Raw genomic sequence first — 23,283 nt, 5'->3', positions numbered from 1 at the left:
ATACCTCATTAATACCTCTGCTCACCTCCTGACCGTTGTGTCGTGAGGCACACTGACGTATACTATGCAGGTGTCATGTTACAGAGAGGTGCCCTGTGTGTTCATAGCGATGTTGTGAACGAAAAATGCGAGCCGCCATCTTGGATAATTTTGAAAATAGCAAAAAAGTTTTAGGAACGGTCGGTTTACTATTAAGTAAATCTGTGTCTGCGCAAATGCGCGTGCACTATAATATGTCCTGCGCAGTTGTCTGATCTCCTTAAATGAGAACAGCCGCCAGGGCCGAAAATCGGCTAGGAGGACATCATCAATCATTAAGTAAATCCTGTTGTTTTTCATTATCTTTGCTCATTTTGGGACACCTAAATAGTTAATCTGTAGGTAGTAAGTGTGATTGCCGAATAGCTTGTTTGAAGTTGGCTGTTATTTTTTCACGATAGAAAAACACAAACCGTCTTACCACAAAAACTTTTTTAAACGTTTTTTTTTTTAAACGTTAGTTTAAAACTTGTCTAAAAAATGTCAGATTATGTCGTTAAAATAAGGTCCATTTTGCAGCCACAATTTTTTTAGACAAGTCTTAGACACATGTTTAAGTTTTTGTAGTAAGTCCATAAATGTCTACCTATCTACTGAGAAGCCAAGTTATGCCGAAAATGAGCTTTTATTGGGCAATCATCGAATCTAACAGTTTACAGTTCTGCAGTTTCTAATTATCATCTTATTAGAAAACACTAAAATACTTCTCATAGGATTTATTTTTCTTATAATATGCTAAATGCCAAATGGATTTCTGTACTGTGAGCCTTTTTAAGAACTTTCGTCCATCCGTTCTACACTTAAGTTAGGACATTTCATTCAGTCGTAAATAAGGAACCGAGGCTCATGCCACACCGTGTCGGAATCCTGAGAATTCGGCCACGAGGGACAATCAAATTATGTGTTTTATTGACAACACTAAACATGTTATTTTTGTGTTTACACCTTGTTTTTCTTAGCTCGGGTAAGTAAACGCCACACGGGTCTATCGAACATAAGTTAAGGGTGTGTTTCGGAAGGCACTTTATTGGTGTAAAAGTAGTAGTCAAAAGCCAGAAAGTCTGATAACCAGTATCACCAGAGTTTTTAAAAGAGTGTCTATGGAGTTTCTTGTCGGCTCTTCTCCATGAGATCAACTTTTTGGAACCGTGCAAATAGTGTGACGTTTCATAGGAGCCTGCAAAGGCCATTTTGATATTGATTTTGACCATTGCATCGGGTTGCCCGGGTAACTGGGTTGAGGAGGTCAGATAGGCAGTCGCTTCTTGTAAAGCACTGGTACCTACTCAGCTGAATCCGGTTAGACTGGAAGCCGACCCCAACATGGTTGGGGGAAACGGCTCGGAGGATGGTAATTATTTTACCTAAAGGGAGAATGAACATCTATTTAGATTCAATTTTAATTCGACTTAGATACAAAATTATATCGATTCATATTTAAAATCGTGTATATTTACTAAAATTACTTTACTTAGAAATACAAAAATAACCCAATTTCTCCACAGTAAGAAGTAGGTACCTACCCAATTATTATTATGAAATTGAAAATCGAAATGGTTATCAAGTCAATAATTTTAACAGTGCGTGAGAATGAGAGAGGTCGTGCGAAAGAGACAGCGAAATGAAGGCTTCGACGGTGGGCGTGGCTTATAATGACGCACCCACTATACTATTAAATGTTCGAAAAAATATTATTGGAAAATGTTATTTTTTTATTCATATTATTTCAAAACAATGGAAAGCTGAAAATTGTATAGAAGTGAGATATATAAATGGCTTTTAGTAACTGGGTAAGTAGGTTGATTCTAAGTTTTATTTTGGTTTTCGTAAGTTATTTAGGAAATATCTATATATATAAAAATGAAACCCGCTTTCCGTTGTCACGACATAACATGAAAACGCTTGGCCGATTTGGCTGAAAATTAGAGGGGAGGTAACTTAGACCCGGGAGAAGGTTTATGGATAGTTTTTGTCACCATCCGGCTACGGGACGCGGGTGAAACGCGGGCGAAAGCTAGTGATTTATATATTTGTAGTCATAAGACTCCGAAATTCCTGAATCGATTTGGACAATTCTTTCACCACTGGAAAGCTACGCTATTCCCGAGTTACTTAGGCTGTATTTTAAAACTAGAAAAAAACATTTGTAACGTCCTCGATTCTTTTTAACCGACTACCCTAAAAGGAGGTTCACAATTCGGTACCTATCTTTTTATATTTTTTCTAGTTACTGATTGAAACACAATAGGTAAAGTCCGGTCTCATAATGTCAAAAATGACACGGAAATTGTAAAAAAATTGTAGTAAATCTATTCCTCTTATAATCACCTTGTTTCCCATAAGATGTGTATTGCTTTAATGTTGTAATAAAGTGCACAATATGTAGTACAATACCACAATTAGAAGAGTGCATTTTCAAGCACCCTTGTACAGTCAAGGGCTGTTTTTTGTAATAAATACGTTGGTTCCGTATGGATAATTATACTAGCGACCCGCTCCGGCTTCGCACGGGTGCAATGCATATAAACCTTCCTCTTCAATCATTCTATCTTAAAAAAAAACCGCATCAAAATCCGTTGCGTAGTTTTAAAGATTTAAGCATACATAGGGATATAGGAACAGAGAAAGCGACTTTGTTTTTTACTATGTAATGACTGAGAACGGAGGATGCCATCTGTAAAGAAACTGCAAGTTTGTTTCATTGTCTATTTAGTAATAATAATTGCGTACGTTTAGAAGTAGACCAGCCAGTTGCGCAGGACATATTATAGTGCACAAGCATTTACGCAGACACAGGTGCACTCACTATTCCTTCACTCTCATAACCCGATGGGACGGCAATCGGACACGACCGAAGAGACATCAGGCGCAGGACCGACAATACGTGCTCGCCGATACACGGGTCTATCAATCACCAACTTCCAGACTCCGTGAACATGTATACCTCCCCACTCAGAGACATTTAATGATTACTTAAGCCATTCCTTAGTGAAGGATTTTATGACATTCCGTGGGGGGGGACTCTGAGTGGGGAGGATAGACTCACAAATCTCCATATCTTTAAAAAAAGCAGTAGATAACTTTATTTAAATGACTTCTTTACAAGTTTTTATTGACCTCCTAATTTCACACGACATTAGCCACGGCTTTTCAAATTCGCCACGGGACCCTAACCATAGTATTATGGGCTGTTATGTCATTATTCAGCATATTGTTAGCACCCCATGCGTTAATGGGGTATAGTTGCACCCCGTACTTACTTGTTATAGTTTTAATAGAGGCGCGATGGTTGTTTTTTGGAGATGTGTTCGGAAATTGCAGGTATGAGCGTTTTTTTTTTGAGAAAGAAGCTAGTTTTATTAGTTGTTTGTCAGAGAATATGACCTATTATTATGTCTAGATAGACACGTTACTCGGCAGTGTCTAAGATTTTTCTATTGAAGTAAAAGCGTAAGTAATCTTTTTTTCAGGATTTTAATTCGAATTATAATAAAATTCTTACGCAATAAGAGGGATGTTATAAGTTTGACCACTTTTTCTGTCTGTCTGTTTGTCTGTGGCACCGTAGTTCATAATGAAATGAATCGAAAAATGATTTGGACGTAGCTTTACTAAGATGAAAGCTTCTCAGCTCTCAGACAGAGATGATTTTCCGTAAAACTAATCATTAAAAATAAATGATCTACATACACTGTTTCTGTGATTACCTATGATGTCCTAAAAAAAATAATAAACTCCTGATTCTAATTCAAATTCATTGCACCGGCGCCGTGCGCTTTTTCTCTTTTTTTTCTCAAAACGTATTCAGGTAAGCCCGATGAAACGCACAGTTATCTTGTAATCCTATACTACTGTTGTCTATGGTAGAGCTATTGTCGATATCTATTGAGCCGTTTAACTATTTGGCTGAAGAAGAATAGCTTTGAAAGGTGATTACAATTTGGAGCCATGTAAGTATCCCGCTCTGAGGGAACAACTTAATTCACCAGGGTAAAAATAGACTGTAGCCTCTGTCGATAAATGGGCTATCCTGCACTGAAAACATTTTTCAAATCTGGTTCTGTTTCTAAGACAAGCCAACAAAATATCAAGGAACGGAGGCACTGAATTGGAAAAAAAATGAGGAAGGCTATAGGCTAGGGGGAGTCCGGGAGAGTTTACCCGACTTCGACCTAAATGCTCATAAATTCTTTATATTCATAAAAAAACTATTTCCTAAAAAAATTACCCTAAGCTGCATTATTAAGGTTTATTTTTTCTTAAGAAAGTTTTGTAAATCATTAATACTTTTTGAGTAATTAACGATTTCTACCGAAGTGAGATTTGGCTATTATCTCCCGTCTGGGTGGGAGACTTGACCACCCGAGAAGGGAGACTTTACCCTTGGTAAAATAAAAATAACAAATTATAATTAAATAAAGAATTAAATTAAAAAAAATATGGCATATAATAATTATATACTTTCAGTCTGTCTACAGCAAAATATCTGGTACATTTAACAATATCTTAGTACACAGACCCTGAAGACAAACCCAAGTATGATGATAGCCCATCTATAGTATGATGATAGACTATCAGAGCTATCATCTTACTTGGGTTTGTCTTCAGGGTCTATCTCACTGTCACTTCACTGTAAAACTTGTCTTTTCACTGTATTTGTCCTTGCTTTACCTTTTTGTTTCTGTTTAGTTATTTTAATATATTTTTTTTGGCACGATTACATCTTGATTCTCATCTTGGTGTGCCTTTTCTGGTGTTTTTGTTAAAATTTAAGTTTTTCCGGGCTGTCTACTACGACGGAGTTTCTTTCTGGGAGAAGCTTTGGGAAAGGGATGAATCGTTTGTAGCAAAATTATTTTAGTTTTTTGTCGTGAATCAGAATCTACCGTTGTCCTATCTAGATCTTGAGATATAGAAGCTAACTCTGCTGATTGTCTTATTATTGAAATTGCTGGCTCAGATTCCTCCGTCAAAATTGATGGTGAACTCGCTCTAGACTGCAGTTTCATTTATTTTTCATTTAAAAATAATACTGCAACAGAAACAAAGGGAGATTACCCTGGGTAAAGTCTCCTCCCGTCGCCATGATAATGTCTCCCACCCCACGCCAAGCTATCCGTTATTCAATTTACAGAAGAAACTAAAATATCCAAGTAAAATCTATCTGTCGTAAAGGTTATAAGGATAATAACACTAAGGGTATGTATTCATCACATGCTGGAATCTATAAGCAGTAAGCAACAATAGTCAAATATCGAAAATTGAAAAAAAGTACTCGCGGGGCTCAAAAACGTGTATTTACTTGTAGCTCTAAAACGAAACTGCCGAACGCAACAACGCGGCAACGCCGCGTAAGTAAGGTGGCAGGCACCTATGGGTTGTAAGAAGTGTGGCAACGTCGCAATATATAGGTAAACAGAGATTCTATGACCAGTGGCTATTGTCTCCCACCTGCTAAACTATCCCGGACTCCCCCTACTTTTTACCCGGGTGTGTGAAATAGTTCCCATGGGACGAGAAACGGATGGCGGAAGCCAGTTTTCTTATCCATTAAACTCTATCTCTGGGTAGTATTGTGAATAGGTATTATAGACTACCTACACATAACTTACTTATCTAATGCCCATTTTCACCAACAATCTCATAATCTAAGTGCCACTTAGAATAAGGGCTCTCCCAATTTTGACATAAATAACTATGGATAAGGGATACCTAAACTTTGGTGAAAACGAAATTCTTATTAAGTGTTCCGTAAATGCTCTTAGGGGATCCCTTAATTTAGGTATTTGTTGGTGAAAATGGGCATGAGTACATTAATTTAAGGCATCTGTCATGTCACCAACCCATCTGTATTCTTTATCTAAATAAACATCCGATTTGTTAATCCCCAATTCCCCATCAATTCGAGAGTTCCTCACAATAGTTTATAGTTTTATCTCAGCAGATCTTGCACTATTGTGTATTATTGAGATCTACTTGACTGTTCAAGGGTGGGTTTAAAAAGGTGCTTTTGACGTGTACCCGTTACAAAAGGTGAGTGGGTTCTGTCGATGTTTTTAATTGAATTTATGGGGATAGTAAGTCATTTTATCTTTAAAATATGCATGAGAATATTTTGTTTTTCTATCTATGGATATATATTATATATATCATCACTTTACATATAAGCAAGCTTTGCTTAATTATGCTACGTTCAACAGCGAACACTTTTAGTACATAGAAAAAAATATTTATTTCTACTAGTTTTAGCTGTAAAAAATCATCAAGGAAGTAAATTCCTTTTCATAAATAAGACAAACGTAGTATCGAATTACCAAATCGTTTACAATTTTTACCAAATTCCCGCAACTGAACCCCAAAACGTCATTCTTCCCGCCAAAAAAACATGGCTACTGCCAAACGTCAGACTACAATGGCGGACTCTCACAAAAGGCAACAAAAGCACAAACAAGCGTGTAATGATCGTATTCAATGCATTATAATAATAACGAGCGATATTTAAACTGTTTTTGTCAACTTTATGCCGGTAACTATAAAGCTTATTTTTAGTATGTTATAGTTTTTTTTTTTATATGATGTTGAGGGCTTAATTTATGGCTTGGTCTATCAATTTGTAATGATAAGAATATTGTGCAATTTTATTTACGTAGCACTGGTCAGATTATTTTAAAAGTGTTTTGTTTTCCTAAATATTGTTTAATACTCAATATTTTCGCATTCATCTAGATTATCTTATCTAATGGCTGCACTTAAAAACAAACGGAACCATGCAGGTTAAACCTCCGAACGAAAGTTTCTTGTTTACCAAAGGTGCATTTGAATAAAGAATAGAGCCGAAATGAGCAAACGAGCGCCTCCTTTGATAATTTCAAGAACAACCTCTTTTGTGCTTGAATGGAGTTAGATTTTTAGGTCAAACGAGACGAGGACGATACGATTTATAATACTATATAGGATTTTTTAAAGCATATCTTCTATCTGATCAATAATTATCACCTGGGGAGGGAAACTTATACTTCTTATATTTACCAACTTAGCTGTAATCTTACTTTAACTTATCCGGAGATGGTAAAAATGTGGAAAACTTATAGCTTTACAGGTAAATGGCAACATAGGAGTAGTTTTATTTAAGAAAAAAATTGAAACAGAGGACTTTCACGTGTTTATTTAAAAAGAAGCTTCTGTAAACCAACAAATCTAAAACCATTTTTCCATAATATAATCATTGATGTTCCAATTATAAGCGAATTAATCAATCAACACGACTTTAAACAACATAACTTAAAAATAAGTGAAAGAATAATGAAGGGTTCCCCCAGGGAGCTGCGCCGAGGCCCGTGCGGCTAACATATGGTTAGTGTGACGTCATACAATATGTCTGACGGTACTTTAACCTAGTAGATATCTACATATTACACTTATCAAATGTCTGTGATGAAATTTTCCCGCGATCCGGATAAAATATGTATAGAAAATAAAATAGAAAAGATAAAATATACATAGAAGGGGAAGAGTATAGGTTTCCAACAGTGAAATAATTAAGAGTACAAATGTTTCCTCTTGATTATATCAGTATAGAGTTCTGTCTTCATTTTGTTTAATTATTACATTTTTATTAATGTCATTGGGGTTAATATTAGGCTCTTGTTCAAATTGCTTAATATTGTGGACATTTTCAAGTGATTTTAAAAAATTGAGGAAGAGCTCAATGAAGTGGAAAGTAATTGAAACGAGATAACTTAAAAATAAGTGAAAGAATAATGAAGGGTTCCCCCAGGGAGCTGTGCCAGGCCCGTGTGACTAACATATGGTTAGCGAGTCGCCATTATACTAGGTATGTCTAACAAGAATTTAGTCGATATTACCATACCATTACACTTATCAATTCTATTAATACCATTTTGTTTAATTTCTAAGCATTAATTATTCCGTTTTTTTTTTCTCTTAGGTCCTAGTTTACTTCTATTGTTTCTAAGATGGCCTCCCGTTACATATTACAATATTTTTTTTAAAAGGAATACATGTATTTACATTTTTACAATACACATTAAAAACTATCCTAGTTAAACAAAAAAAAAAAAAAATCATCGATCGAAATAAAATATTATTTTATCTCCAAAAAAGCTTCGAAGATAAATAAAAAAAATCCCATCAGCGTCGTCCCGTTGATTCTAAAGCTCTTCATTAGTACTCCTTAACAAACATCGGAGTGTTAATATTTGTTCACGTGTGCATTATTTCATACGTCTTAATCAAGTGCAATTGACTGCTATAGGATGACTATGCGTTTGTCTGCTGACGGTCTGGCTGCATTCATTTTAGAAGGTATATTTAGAGCATTTTTAACCGACTCAAAAAATGGAGGAAGTTTGTAATTCGGATGTTTTTTTTTGTTTGTTTCCGCATAACTAAGTCGTGCTAGAAAAAAAAAGATCTCAGCTGATTTTATTGACAGTGTAAAGCTTGTGTTTTGAAAACTCTGTTAAATTGATCCCGTGCTTTTGAAACAAAAATATTTATCCACTCATAGTTTTTTTTTATTAATATGATTTTTTTTTGCATTGACTTGCATATTTGTTATTGGTGTAACGCATAAGATCTATCTTATTTTTATCCTCACCCCTCTATTATTATATAAAACATCTATCTACATATTTCGATCATTTCATCTTTTATGAGAAACCAAGAAGCAATCAAAGTAATAATAAAAACATTCCCGAACGAAAACAAGGAGAGTCCATCGACACGACCCGTATCGCCCACTACGTCTGTTACATTCAAAATTAGCAACTAAACCACCAGCCGACTGAAAGACTTTCTTCATACTAGTTACGTCACAACCCACCGGATGATTCAATCAAGTCAGCTGCACAAGCCAAACTTTTCCCCGCATTGTACCACGCTACGAAAATATCCACACTGTCTCACAAAATACTAACCGCTGATAGTCAGGAATCCGCCTACATAACAAGCCCAATTGTTTCACGAAACTGAAAAATGGCGAACCTACGCACCAACCAATAGGAGGCGTTACCCTTCAATGGTGCAAAACAACCCCATTGGACGATTCGATCTCTTTAATTCAGCTCAACCAATTGCAAGCGCCGACGGAAGTTCAAGTCAAACCAGTTCCATTTTAGCGTTCGAGCGGCGCGCACGCGTTTCATATTTGGAATTGACGGCATTTAAAAAAAGTCGGATTTCGAACTAATTTCGTGTTGTATGCCAGTGTGTTTTGTTGGAGGTGTATTGCTGTGTTCGAAATATAAATCTGTAACGGTTTTGTTAGTTTTGAATAGTAAATCGTAAATAGGTTGTGTTTCGTCACTGGTGGGGGTATTATTTTTAGCATTTAGCTTGTTAAAGCTGTTGGTGTGATGTGAGACGGATCTTAATTTAGCGGTGCACATGAGTGTGAGTATGCCACGGCTGTCTTCCTTATTTTTAAAGCTTCGTTTGCCGACGGCACGCGTATTTGTTTAGTACCAAATTTTTTACCTTCAAGCGAATATTTCTAGAAGAAAAATATCTATTAAACACGATTTAGATACACTCGCTCCTACATGAAATTATATCTATATGATATGTTTACAAATGTAAAGTAAATTCAGCATTACAAATAAAACAGCTAATAAAAAACTCTTGCGCACAATTCGCGAGAATGTCAGAGGCTTTTAGTGCTGTAAACAGATTTATGTAGACTATAAAACGCCTCGTTTAATAAAAACTGAGTAAGATATGTTATGAGCATTATATTGAAACATGGAATTTATTTGTAGATACAGACAACAGAACATTCTGTTGTCACCTCCTTCTTTTTTCTGCCCAGTTCCCACCCATGTTGTTCGTGGTCGGCGCAATATGTTTTCCGCTTCCATTCCTTTCTGTTAGCCACTATACTAACATCCAACCCTTTCTAACTCATCATATTCATTATCTTTCAGACAGTCAATCCACTTTTTCCTCGGTCCACGTCTGCCTCTCCATCCTTCCACATTCAAGCTTATCACACTCTTTGTAGCATTAGTTTCATTCCCATTTATTTAATAACAACAATGACAGGACGACGACAACCAATAAATTTTGTTGTAAGATTTCACTATGTAGATACTCATTATATTTAAACTTTTTAATCGTCAACACGAATTGACCAATCGTGATGATCAAAGCATTTCTTCAAGCCTGTGCTCTGCAGAGAAATAATTCTAATACCACTACAATCATAATCAGCCTTCTTTGAATGTCCCATTGTAGGGTACAGGCATTTGCAAGCCTAGAAAAGATCAAATCAACTTCAAAATTGACAGTCCTGCACATCTCCCTAACTTTTCACTTGCAGTAGGGGTAGTATGTTTTGTCTATGTCTTAGTACCTATATACAAATAATATGTACACCAATCTACCAAAACTGCTGACTGTCAGCCTTCTAACTTTGAAGTAATGGGAGTTAGTTTTATGGTTTCATGCATTATATACGGTTTATTATATATGGTTCTTCAAACCATACAGACAGAATTGTGTTGCTAGGGAGTTTGTTCCACCACTTCTTCCCAGCAAAAACACATAGGAAGTGATGAAGAGCGGGCGTTTTGAAGGCTGTCTTTTGTAGATTTGACGTTCAAAAAGTGCTGATTTACAGCCTACTTTGAATGAATGAATTTTGATTTTGATTCATTACTTGGGTCTGTTTTTCTTGAAGAAGGCACAAAAAAGAATAATAAGGGAATTACAAGCTAGTTGCCTAGATATAGGCTGGGTATCTATTACAATAGGAGGGTGCTACAATATTTAAGGCCAGTAATAGGTGACATCCTTGATGATGTATAGCTGTATAATAAAGAATTCATAACGATAACATGCTTGCAAAAGGTTCCATGTTAATAATTAATTAAATTGAAGTACTTATTACTAACACTTAAATACATATAAGGCATTTTATATTGTTTACTAACAAAATATGGAACTTGATTCTGAAATAAATGTTTATTTATTTATTACCATGGACTACATTCCAGACTACGTTGCAACCCAAAAACAAGAAATCAATATGTTTGCAATTATTTTTTTCGTAATTAGTTCATCATCATCATCAGTTTATCGCATTCCACTGCTGGACATAGGCCTCTCCAAGTGCACGCCACTGAGATCGATTTTCGGCTTCTCGCATCCAGCTCCTGCCAGCCGTCTTGCGCAAGTCATCACTCTGTAATTAGTTACTGACTCTTTAGTGTCGAGAGCAAAACAGCTTTATCAAAGGCATTATTGTCATTCCAATTTGATTCCAAAGCAAATTCCAAAAAAAAAAAAAACAAGACATTCAAATTTAGAACGCACATAACTTCCGCTTGACTGATGTTAAGAGCCTTTGGTGTTACAACTTCAGAAACTATTTTTTTCTTTTGGTTTTGTAATGTTTTGGCTTTTGTTAAATATGATATTCCTTCCATGCTTTTACCACGAAAAATAGTTTTTCCCTTTAATGAGTTGGACATGTTTTGATTGCTCTACATTTCTCTGTGATAGATTAATAGTACATACTACAGCATTTAAAACGTAATTGTAAATTGTTTGTATAAAAATTGCTCTATGTGTTGCACAAACCTGTGAACCGACGCATGACGACCTTCACGGGGTTTGCGAGGAAACAGAAAAAAAAATAACTACTAAGATAGCTTTTCTAACTTATAACCAGGGTGTCACAACAATCCAAAATAAAACTATTAAATCCTGCCGTGAGTATACCAGAAGAGATTCTCTCTTACTGACTAAAATCGTACCAGGGCCGCGGAAACTCTTTCGTAAAATTCCACAGGTCCGGTATGATCAAGAAGTCACACAATTTAAACCAAACATCATCCAAAACAGTTTCCACAACATCATTAAAACATTTACAATCAGAACATTTTTGTAACGGTTACAAACTTCCCAAATATTTCGCTGTTTTGAATCTCGCAGTTTTCACCAATTTTCAAATGAATCATTGTAATCAACCTGCCATAATTGGGTACCTATTTGACTAGGTCCAAAATAAAATACTTTATCATATTCATTTGGCAAAGCATCTTAAAATAATGTCATTTTATTTATCGTTTTGATGGAAATAATATATATATTTTTTATCGTTGTTTTAAGGAAAATAAATACACAGCATGATATGAAAAATCTGTGACGTCATATTTCACATTTTCATATAAATTGCGTAAAGGGTAACCGTTTTTGACAGTTCATTAAAGTATTGAATTTGACTAGTTGTCAAATACACAATTAGTAAGATCATCGGCCTCACGCATTGAGCTGTATCTGTCAGTGTCTTTGCCAAATGCTCTCAATCCAATGACTCATCGTTTTGGCAGACATTGTACTTTGTTTAAACAATGTTCTTTAATTATGTTTTCTCTGGGTAGAGTAATTTTTAATTGGAAAAGGGAGTCAAAAGCCAGAAGATCTCACATTCAGTCTTACCAAGGAGTATTGTGTTGCCCGTTGAAGGTTGAGGAGATCAGATAGGCAGTCGCTCCTTGTGCACTGGTACTCAGTTGCATTCGGTTGGACTGGAAGCCGACTCTGCCAGAGTTGGGAAAAGGCTGGGCAGATGATGAGCCTTGTTGAGTCTGCCGAGGTGTAGGATTGTTCGCCGGAGTTACCGCTGCTTGGGGCTCCACAAGGTAAAACAGTCCATAAGACTTCCTTTATTATTTAGTATGTATTTGTTAAGCTGTAAGTCCTCCATAGTGTATTAAATAAACAAGTGAATTCCAAGCACAAGTTTACACTTGTATTCTGTAACCCTTGCTGAACTTCCGCCATCAGCGGACACATAGTAATGGTTCCTACGGACCGACTCAACGTTTCACGACGACACCAATTTCGGGCTGTACAAGTGTAGATAGAGGGGTTTTAATCAGTAAAAATCAGACAGTCCTATTCTTAGGTAAATCGGGAGGATTCGATGATTTCCCAACTTTAAAAAAAAACCTCTCAAAGATTTATGGGGAATCGTCGCCACTTCGTTTGGTGATCAAAAACTCGAAAGAATATCACGACTGTCGAAGTTGTACAAAAATTCACTCCTGACAGTTTATTAAGTAAGTAACCCATTTCTAAAACTGTTCTTTTCACAATCTAGTCTACTAAATTAGTTGAAGCCTAGGTAAACATAAGATATGTATAAACTACAAAAGATCAGATACATAAGATAAAAAAACATTCGTTCAGGCAAGGGTGGCCATTTTAAACCAGAGACCACACGTTGTGTCCGATAAATGGCCCTTATGAAATTATAGAAGCGTGTCCACGAAATAAAATGTATATTGTAACTTAATCGTTATAAAGGTTACGTCCAACAAAACGTAGGATAATAACTTTGAAAAACATTAAAATGTAGTGAGGAAAGAAAATATTGTGCTGTAGATTTTTCATAGGTTAAATTGGTGAATATTGCATTAAATAAAGTTGAGGAATTTATGTGATTGGTCCAATAATAACCGATTCAATTTTAGTTTTGAGTAAATGCCGTCCATGTTGTTACGTTGAAGTCCTGTTAACAAAAGGCGAAACGTTGAAATTCCTTTTTCAAATTCTCTATTGCACATAAAAACTATAACATTTCACTCTGGAACTATTTCTTGGTATAACCTCCTTGCTGTCAATAAAAGAGTTGGGAACTTCGATACCGATCAAACTCCAACTTTTATCGGGCGATTAATTAAAATTTTCAATAATATTATCCCAAAAACATATGTTACGAATGTTCTCAAGTTTATTATCCCCTTTCGGTCGTAAGTCGTGGTGTAATATGGTCGTACATGGTCATTAATTAACCTCCTGGGGTCTTGGGACATAAAAGTACCATTTTATTGGTGTTCGATAAAATCTGGGGTGCAATTGAGTTAGGCCTATTTGAGATGCGTTCGAGCGTTCTTCTAATTGATAGTTTTGTCAAATGGGTAAAGCAGTTTTGGATTTTTAAAGCCTTTTAATTGGAATTTAAACGGCTCTTATTAGTAGCTTGGTTTTATGGAGTACCCATTTTGTTTAATATACAGAAAATGTTAAAGAATATGTCTGTGTTGGCTGCGATTTCACAGCAGATAAATTGTTTAAATTTATAGGAAGTAGGAACTTGGTATGGAAGATTATAATCATATTTGAAAATTGGAAGAAAAATATGTCATGTATAAACTAGTCTGAATTCGTAAATGTGGGAAGTCTAGGCTTTTTTATACATAAGAAGAATAAAATGCGTTGATATAATGCAAACATATATTTCTAAAATAAAAAAGAAAACATAACTTATACGTTGATAAAAATCCGATCAAAAACTTGTAGAATTCCATATTTTCTTGTAATGTCAGATTGACTAGCAGATAAGAAAAGATAATCATATTAAAATATTTTAATTTCTTATGTTTTTTCTCAATGACATTATTTTCGTCCCATTCTTAGATCTCTACCTTATTAATTCCACTAAAAACAGGTATGAAACCAATAAAATTGGTACACATTAATTTATTTTCTCATATTTGTTAGTCATAGTTATTAACAGACTGCTAATTGTTATTAAACGATACGAAATTAAAACTAATAGCCCAACATTCCCCTTTAAAACCATTTAAAATAACCAATTAATTAATTCAGTTTCGTTATCAAAACGATAATCGGTCAAAACAGAATTTAATCTCGACAAAAATCTGTCTACATGAGCTCAAACCGAATAATTGGTACCTGTATCGAAAGAATCAAATCACTAAATAGTGCCGTGATTTGTTCGACCATCGTGGAGTGGTAAAATATCGATAAATCTTGCGTTTTACAGCTGGTGTTGTACGATAAGGATCGCGGACACCACGTGGGGTAATAGTGATGCGCTCTGCGATGTCGATTGTCGTTATTAATGTAAAATATTGTGTAGTGGCGCCTACAAACCGGACTGCGGGTATGTTAATTGGAGAATCACAGTTTATCGTATGTTTATGATGGAACGTCACCAGCACTGTGTATTTCTTCCCAGAAATATTTCTGCTTGCAAAATCTTTAAGAAATAAAATCATTATGGTAAATAATTCGTGTTTTTTTGTTATTGGTTAAGAAACTCTACTTTAGATCATCTTTAGAGATTATTATCTTGTCTGTTTTGCATTTTATAAGTTAATTCTCATTTAAAATTTAATGATTCTTGTTCGTATCTTTTTGATAATGATCTCCTTGTTTTTGATCATAGATAATACGGAAATGATGTCAATAGTATTAACCCTGACTGGTTTCAAAAACATATTTAATTAACAAAGAAAAATAATAACTCATTTTTCACGCATGCTATTAAGAAATATAGGAATCCGAGTGTTCTAAAGTATTCGAGTTGACGAATAGAATCGTTTGGAACTCGTCCAAATACGCTACATTGTAAATACAAAACGCAACCCAAATTTCTTCAATGATTCTAAATTTAAGTTATTTCGGATTGTCCCGAACGTCTCATGACGTCCGATGTTTTTCACAAAGTGACCCTATTACTGAGAATCAGTTTTATTTGTTTTCACATAAAAATACCTTTTGTAAGGTGCTACACTCATCTTGATCTTTTATTAGCAGCGATTTAATCTAACTGTACGGAAAAAAATAATGAATGTTATGACTAATCTGCAAATAAAGTTCAAATAATTCGTCTTGACAGTTATTTAATGACAAATGGATACTCCTTTACACTTTAATGTCAACGAACTCACGAAAAAAAAAAACAAAAAAGGGTCAAGTTAAAAATGTGTCATCATTCTATGACACAAGTCATTCGCTAAAACAGGGTTTTGTAAGAAAAAAAAACAAGAAACATCGACAATAAATGTACATCACTGGCAAGCCGTCAACTGCATATATCACAGAGGCCTCCCTTGAGATCGTGTCGATGATAAAAATTACTTAAAACACCAAACATTTAACATCGTGCCCCCTAACGACCTCCTGCATCTCTCTCACGCTTTACAAAAAACAATAAAACAGAAAGAGATCGCACTACATAATCGTTTTGTCTTCAAAGAGTATTTTAGGGTTTGGAACAAAATTTTGGATTGTTTTATAGAGTTTCGTACTAAATCTTGTGTTGTCGCGTCAGAGAATCTCAGCAATGCTTCAAAGTACGTGAAAGAATGTTTTTTTGGTGATAAAAATATGGAAAATTGATGGTGGGGCCCCCTTTCAAAAGATTTTGTGGTTGATTGCGATGAGAAATTGATTCAATGTGCCTTGACACCGGAGGTTTTTATAAGGGGAATGATTTTATTATAAATTGTTTGTTTAAGTGGATTACTTTTGGAAATAATTTTATGGAGTATTTTATTACTAACTGTGTTGTTTTTTTTTTAAAGAAATGATAGGATATTCCACTGTTTTTCATCATGCATTACAGTGTTGACAGTGAAATTTTAATAGAAGACCAGAAACATGCCTCAAATCTGATGATAAATTCTTCAAACGTGTTGATGAAAAACATATCCTGCCGAGATACTCCTAACAAACGTTTATAAAGAACTTAGGTACTGTCAAATTCAGTGGTATATGTATATCTACTTATATATTTGTTTACTTCAAGTATAATTCTAATATAATAAAGAGGAAATATTCTAGTTTGTTTGTTTGTACCCTAAAGGCTACGAAATTACTGAATCCATTTGAAGAATTCTTTCACTATTGGAAAGCTACATTATCCCCAATCAAAATCTATAGGTAATGTTTTATTCGGGTACGGGCAAAATTTGCATCGAAAAAAGACATTGACGCTTCACCAGTTCCCACGGGACGCGATTGAAACTTCGGGAAAAGCTAGTATCTTATACAACTTAACCATATCTAATTTAATCGTTTTTCTAAATCAACCTCAAGTAGCGTTTTTAATAAAAAAGATATCGTCGAAACTACAGGGGTGCCTCAGGGCTCAATACTTGACCTCATTCTAAATTGTTATCATTGAAATGCTTAAGTGTTGTTTCTTCTAGGTGGCTAGTACACATTTTTAGCTAACAGGACTGACAATTTGAGGTGAAAAATATATATTTACAGGATGTACTATTTTATTGAAAGTGTAAACGAACAATCATCATCTCAATAATTGTTTTTTTTTCTAATAAATGTTTTAAATGTGGTTCTGACTAATGTAAATCATTAATGGCATACGCAAAGAAATTATGTCCTTATAATTCCTTTTATTTTTAAGATACAACTTTGTAGGTTCAGAATATGATGCTGGAAGAGATTTTGTTTCTTAATGCAACAGCATTAATTTTAACAAAAACTTTGCACCTACCACAGCTATTTCTCCACCACCCAAAGGCAGACTGGCAGAAAACGCCTATGGCGTTAAGTCCGCCTTGTACGAAATGTGCAGAAGCATTAAATAAATAAATAATTAAAATGTAATTTCTGTTGTTACAGGTGAACGCAGAGCCCATCTGCAGTAATTAAAGTAAAATGAAAAAGAAGAGAAAACCAAACAGCGAAGTGAAATAAATATAACAAAAAAATAATTTTAAAAGCATTTATTTATAAAAAAACTCGCATGGTTTAAACGGACTTTATCCAGACAGAGACTGGGAGTGAAATAAAAAAACAAAATTAAAAAAAAAACACGGCTCTTTATACAACTTACTCGTATTCATAAACAAACTTCAGGCCATTTTCGAAATCGGAACACAAATAAGTAATCGCCGTTTAAAAGGTGATCGCTTTTGTTTAAACATTTTTGGGACTGCCGCCTTTTTATGTTTATTTACCGTTTAAAGTATTTTCGAAAAACAGTGGGAGTGCAAACACTCGATTTTTGAATGCAGTTGATATTCTAGTCGGTAAGAAATTAAGAAAAAGTAAAAAAAAACGCGGGAAAGTGAATGACATTTCGTGAAATTTTGACATTTGGTGGTTTGGCGCCGTTTTTGGTAGTTTTTTGTGTGGGATTGTCGAGAATTTGTGTCAAAGTGGCTGGAGACGAGCATTTGGACATGTTGGGGGGGCCCGAATGGGGGCAACGGGAGTCCAGCCCCCCTAGAGACGCTCCCCTGCCGAGTTTCGGCTTCACACAGGAGCAAGTCGCGTGCGTTTGTGAGGTAAGCTTTATTTAATCATATGGATTGTTTATAGTGGTAACTGCTCATTATAAGTTTTAAATTACAGTTTTATAAATTAAATGTCGTCTCGATGGGCTCGTATGTTTTTAAATTAGTTTTCATAAGTAAAACTTAACTTTTTGTGTACTAGGTAGTCGTCGTAAGTGCATCTTCGAATCTAAGCAGTATATTTCGTTTTTTGTCTGTATTGTCTCTGAATAAATAATATCTAAATTATTTAATTTTGTATACATAATTATCCTAATTGGTTCCAAGCACGTGTATATAATGAATAATATGAATTGAAGAAAGGAATAATTGTCTTTATAACCTTTATAATACTTTCCTGCATAGTCATAAAACACGCCAGTTCTTCTAAATCTGTCGCTAATTTGCAAAGAATTCCATTACGCCTACTTCTGATTACGAGGAAATATTTGGAGTAAAATGATGAACAAAATAAGCGTAGGTGGACCTTCTAACTTTCCTAGAATTACTGTGTTTCCAACAACGCCCTAAAAAAGGTTGGTCAGCTAATGAGTTTCACTACGAGCACACTGCAAACTTTTAGTAGGCCGATAATTTTGAGCTCCTAAATTAATATAAAGATGAATGGTAGTACGCACATTACGAAGATCAGGTATTTAGCCGGTATCAGGCCGACTTTAACTATGATTGAAATAAAGACTTTTAAAAAATGCTTACCGTCCCGTCAACTATCTGCCGACTTTTTAGTCTGCGGTGTGTACCTATGATTTATTTACTTATTTAACTTTATGCAACATTATATCATATAGTCGGACTTAATGCCACAAGCATTCTCTCCAGTCAACCTTAGGGTGATGCAGAGATAATATGGTAGGTGCACTAATACCATTCAGTTAGGACACAATTGTAAATCAGTGATAGATACAAAAATAGGGCGTATTTCTGTGAGGTTATTTTTATATTTTGGAAACTGTCATGTTCCTCTTTTACTATGAGAGTAAGTCAGTAAGGGAATAGATAGAGAGTATACATACCTACCTGTGTTTGCACGTACACTTGTGTACCTACTATTGTGGCTGATATTCTTCGAGAATAATTATCGTGGTCTGAAATTTATCTCTTTGTTAATTACTTATAAATATTGTAAATTACTTAAATAATTAATTAAGCAAATATATCGATTGCTACTTTTTGTCTTGAAAATCTGATGCCATACTACAATAAAATCATGGACAATAGAATCGTGCCGACCTTACATGAAAAATACTCAAGTCATTTCACTTTTTAGTCATCAAGGCAAAGTAGGTAAGCGTCCTAATAGGTAGAATTCAGTTGTTGAAACGTGGCCAATTTCAGCCGAAGTAAACTAAAATAAATGAAACCACAAGGTTGCATAGTACTCGTAAAAACAACGGCTAAACATAACAAATGAATTCCGATGCAAATAGTTTCCGAAGCTTTCCAAATAAACATTGAAGTTATGTAATATTTTCTTCTTGTTTACTATAAGCATACGATTTCTTAGAGTGAGCTGCAAGTTTAATCCGACTTCCTACTATCCTACTTATAGGTATAATAAACATGATAGTTTTCGAGAATGTTTGGATGTATGTTCGTTATTCTTTCACGCAAAAAAAGCTGGACCGATTTGGTTGTATGTAGATAGGTGATACCCTGGATTAGCACTACGTAGTGCGAAGCCGCGGGCGGAAGCGAGGTATCTAATAAAGACAATTGACAACAATTTTCCAGATTTAGCTGCTTCGTAAAAATTTCTGAAAACCCACAAAGAGATAGCGGCCGGACCTAATAATTGAACCACGGACTCTGTGAATAGCTGTAGTCCAACTAGTCTACTGGTAGCTTTCCTATGATGACTGTATTTTATGAAAGTAAAGAGTCTATAACATTCTTGTTCCATTCCCGGCTATCATTGAACATCCTTGGCAGTCGTTACGGGTAGTCAGAAGCCATTAAGTCTGTCTGACACCAGTATAACCAAGGGGTATTGGGTTGCCCGGGTAACTGGGATGAGGAGGTCAGATAGGCAGTCGCTTCTTGTAAAGCACTGGTACTCAGCTACATCCGGTTAGACTGGACGCCGACCCCAACATAGTTGGGAAAAGGCTCGGGGGATGATGATGAAAGAGTCTAAAACATTCAGGACACAGTCAGCCTGTCTAATTTCTAGTTTATGCTCTAAAAACTTTTAATATCAGTCATTTGAAATTAGTACCCTGAAAATCTTTAGTTGTCTACTAACTATGCATACCAACTTTCTAGATTACTTACCAATTTGTTTAAAAAAATGCTAGAATTATGTTTTTACTGAAATACCTAAATATGTATAAGTTGTAAGTGTCACCTGATTAAGCGCATTTTTTAGATCAAACTTGCGGTCGAAATCGTTGACCGAATTTCCCATAATTAATTGTTTTGCAGAAAATGCTGGCCTTACCAAAAATCTTTACTAGCTACTTCCCGCGGCTTCACTCGCATTTTACAAAATTTTAATGCGACCAACAAGACGGGGATAAATTTTTGTAAGACACGATTTTGTCTCTGTCATGTATTGCAATTTAGGAAATATTTTGTGCGGAACCGTCGTATGTAAAATGCAATTAAATCTCGATATAATTATTAAATTGAATAAAAAATTGTTTTAGCCGTTTAATTATTATTTGTCACAAACAGACTTTACTCTCAACTTTTATATACAGATAAACAGCAAATTATTTTTATATACTTAGCAACAAAGAGACAATTATTTTTTACAGTAAATAGCATGAATCATTAATTTGTTAAAACAGTTGCTTAGTACACATTCACTTATTGTAAATAACTGCTTACCTGCATCAATAACATTGAAACAATTATGTACTTACACACAATAATGTTCAGTACATCAAATCGCTACCTAAGCATACTTAGAACGATAAACTAGGTCCACATTTAGTCACAGTAAGCGGTTTAGAAACCACGCAAACTGAAGACTAAATAGTTGGCCTACAGTTGCACGATGGTTGGCAAAAAATCTTAAAAAAAAATTCTTAGTTCCAATAAAAGTTTTCAGTCGGTCTGATACCGGCTTAACACCTGATCTTTGTAGTGTGCGTACTACAATTCATCTTCATACTGATTTATAAGCCCAAACAAACTATCGGCCGACTAAAAGTTTGTAGTTTGCGGGTGATCTTAGTGTTATAAGTAAGGTTTAAATATAACTGTGGTTAGTACTTTGTTTCCGGCTTGTTGTACAATGAAGTTATTCTTGATTTTAAGATGGAAATAGGCTCCCCGTATTTAATTACGACTTTGTTCTTACTATACTTTGCAATCATTTATAAACAAATAGCTTCCGCCCGCGGCTTCGCCCGCGTAGAGTTCGGTTATATCGCGTTCCAAAAGAATTCTTCAAAAGTCCGGGATAAAAAATTCTATGTTCTTTCTCATGGACAACTCTATCTCTGTACCAAATTGTATTAAAATCAGTTCATTGGTTTAGACGTGACAGCGTAACAGACAGACAGTCAGACAGAGTTACTTTCGCATTTATAATATTAGTAGGGATCGCTAGTGGCTACTTAACTGAGGTGCTTGTGGTTAACTAAAAGCCCCAATAGTCTATTGAATATACGGTTATGCAACACTTAGGGCAGTCGGTACGTGAATGTGTGACCATTTTGTCATAACGAGTTCCTCCGTGTTTCGGAAGGCATGTTAAATTGGTGGGTCCCGGCTGTCATTTGAGCATCTCTGGCAAGCATTATGTGTAGTTAGAATAAAAAAAAAAAAAAGAGTATTCATACTCACAATTTCCAAAATGCAGTCTAGCTAGAGTAATTAACATTTCTAAAGGATTTGGATACAATAGCAATCTGTCTGTACACATAAAACATATTTAAATCTGCCTCTTAAACTATGATATCCATAGAATATATACTTAGTGAAAAGTCAGAAAGTCATAACGGGTAGTATGAAGCTAGAAAATCTGACAACCAGAAAATAAGCCAAGGGGGATCGGGTTGCCCTCGTTACTGGGTTGAGGAAGTCAGATAGACACACATTCCTAAATCATCTGCCTATGCATTTTGCCCATACATATGTTGGAGTCGGCTTCCAGTCTAACCAGTGTGTTACATGGAGTGAGTGCTTACCCATTTAATTTGTCTCCATAACCCATACCAATAAAAAGAAATACAAATATTCGAATTGCGAACCTCCTTTTAGAGAACTCGGTTTCTTATCGAGGACCCCCTCTTTTTCGGGAAGTCGGTTAAACCCAGCTAAGTCTGGAGCTCACCAACTCGATCACGGTAAGCATTGGGTACCAACAACGTACTGTTTAAGCTGTGTGTATTTCTAAATCCGTTCAGTTAACTCGTAGTCACGTCATTGTATCCGGTGCATTGCGGTTATTGGGTGACTAGTCGTTGACCCGTGGTTCTGCTTGCGATTTTGGTTTAGAAAAAAAAGGTACCTACACAAATGTAGGTACCTAGCTTTTTTTTTTTTTGTTGTCGCTGTGCTAAAAATGCTATTACGCATCCCCTTCCTGTCGGGGGACGGGAGAGGGGTATGTGGGACTCCCCGGTAAAGACGTTCCCGGTATACCCACTAAAAAGGCCCAGTGGCACTCCGACCTCGCCTGAGTGGAGGGGGTCTGGGAATCTATGGCGTCCAGTCCCCCACCGGCGACTGCCCGCCTAACGGCAGGCCTGGTACCTTGATATGGGGTGTCCGTTAAAACTATATTTTGTAAATAAAACTATTTTTTTACCTACGGATTTAATCGGGTATTAATATTATTTATTTAGTACGGACTCTATATTTTTCTTTTTTCTATTAACGTTTAAGGTTTAACAAATACCTCTATATTGTTATTGGTATCCATGAACATCATCATCATCAGCCTATCGCAGTCCACTGCTGGACATAGGCCTCTCCAAGTGCACGCCACTGAGATCTATTTTCGGCTTCTCGCATCCAGCTCCTGCCAGCCGTCTTGCGCAAGTCATCACTCCACCGTGCCTGAGGACGTCCTACACTACGTTTGCCGAGGCGTGGTCTCCACTCTAGAACTCGTTTACCCCAACGGTTATCGGTTCTTCGGCTAATATGGCCAGCCCACTGCCACTTCAGCTTGCTGATTCGGTAGGCTATG

The 23,283-nt window shown here is 35.6% G+C and overlaps 1 protein-coding gene across 3 annotated transcripts in view; it reads left to right on the top strand.

Moving 5' to 3' along the window:
• Positions 1-9,170: 9,170 nt before the first annotated feature.
• Positions 9,171-23,283, top strand: part of LOC124642986 (homeobox protein six1a-like) — a 38,010-nt gene continuing 23,897 nt past the window's right edge. For all 3 annotated transcript variants that reach the window (XR_006985851.1, XM_047181815.1, XM_047181814.1), the window contains exons 1-2: positions 9,171-9,453; positions 17,464-18,131. Coding sequence is in view for 2 of the 3 variants with exons in the window: in XM_047181815.1 (XP_047037771.1) it covers positions 17,916-18,131 (216 nt within the window). In the remaining variant the exon portion in view is untranslated. The remainder of the gene's footprint in view (positions 9,454-17,463; positions 18,132-23,283) is intronic.

This window comes from Helicoverpa zea, chromosome 26, assembly GCF_022581195.2.
Source record: "Helicoverpa zea isolate HzStark_Cry1AcR chromosome 26, ilHelZeax1.1, whole genome shotgun sequence".
Taxonomy (NCBI): Eukaryota; Metazoa; Arthropoda; class Insecta; order Lepidoptera; family Noctuidae; genus Helicoverpa; species Helicoverpa zea.
This window is presented reverse-complemented; position numbering and strand designations above follow the sequence as displayed.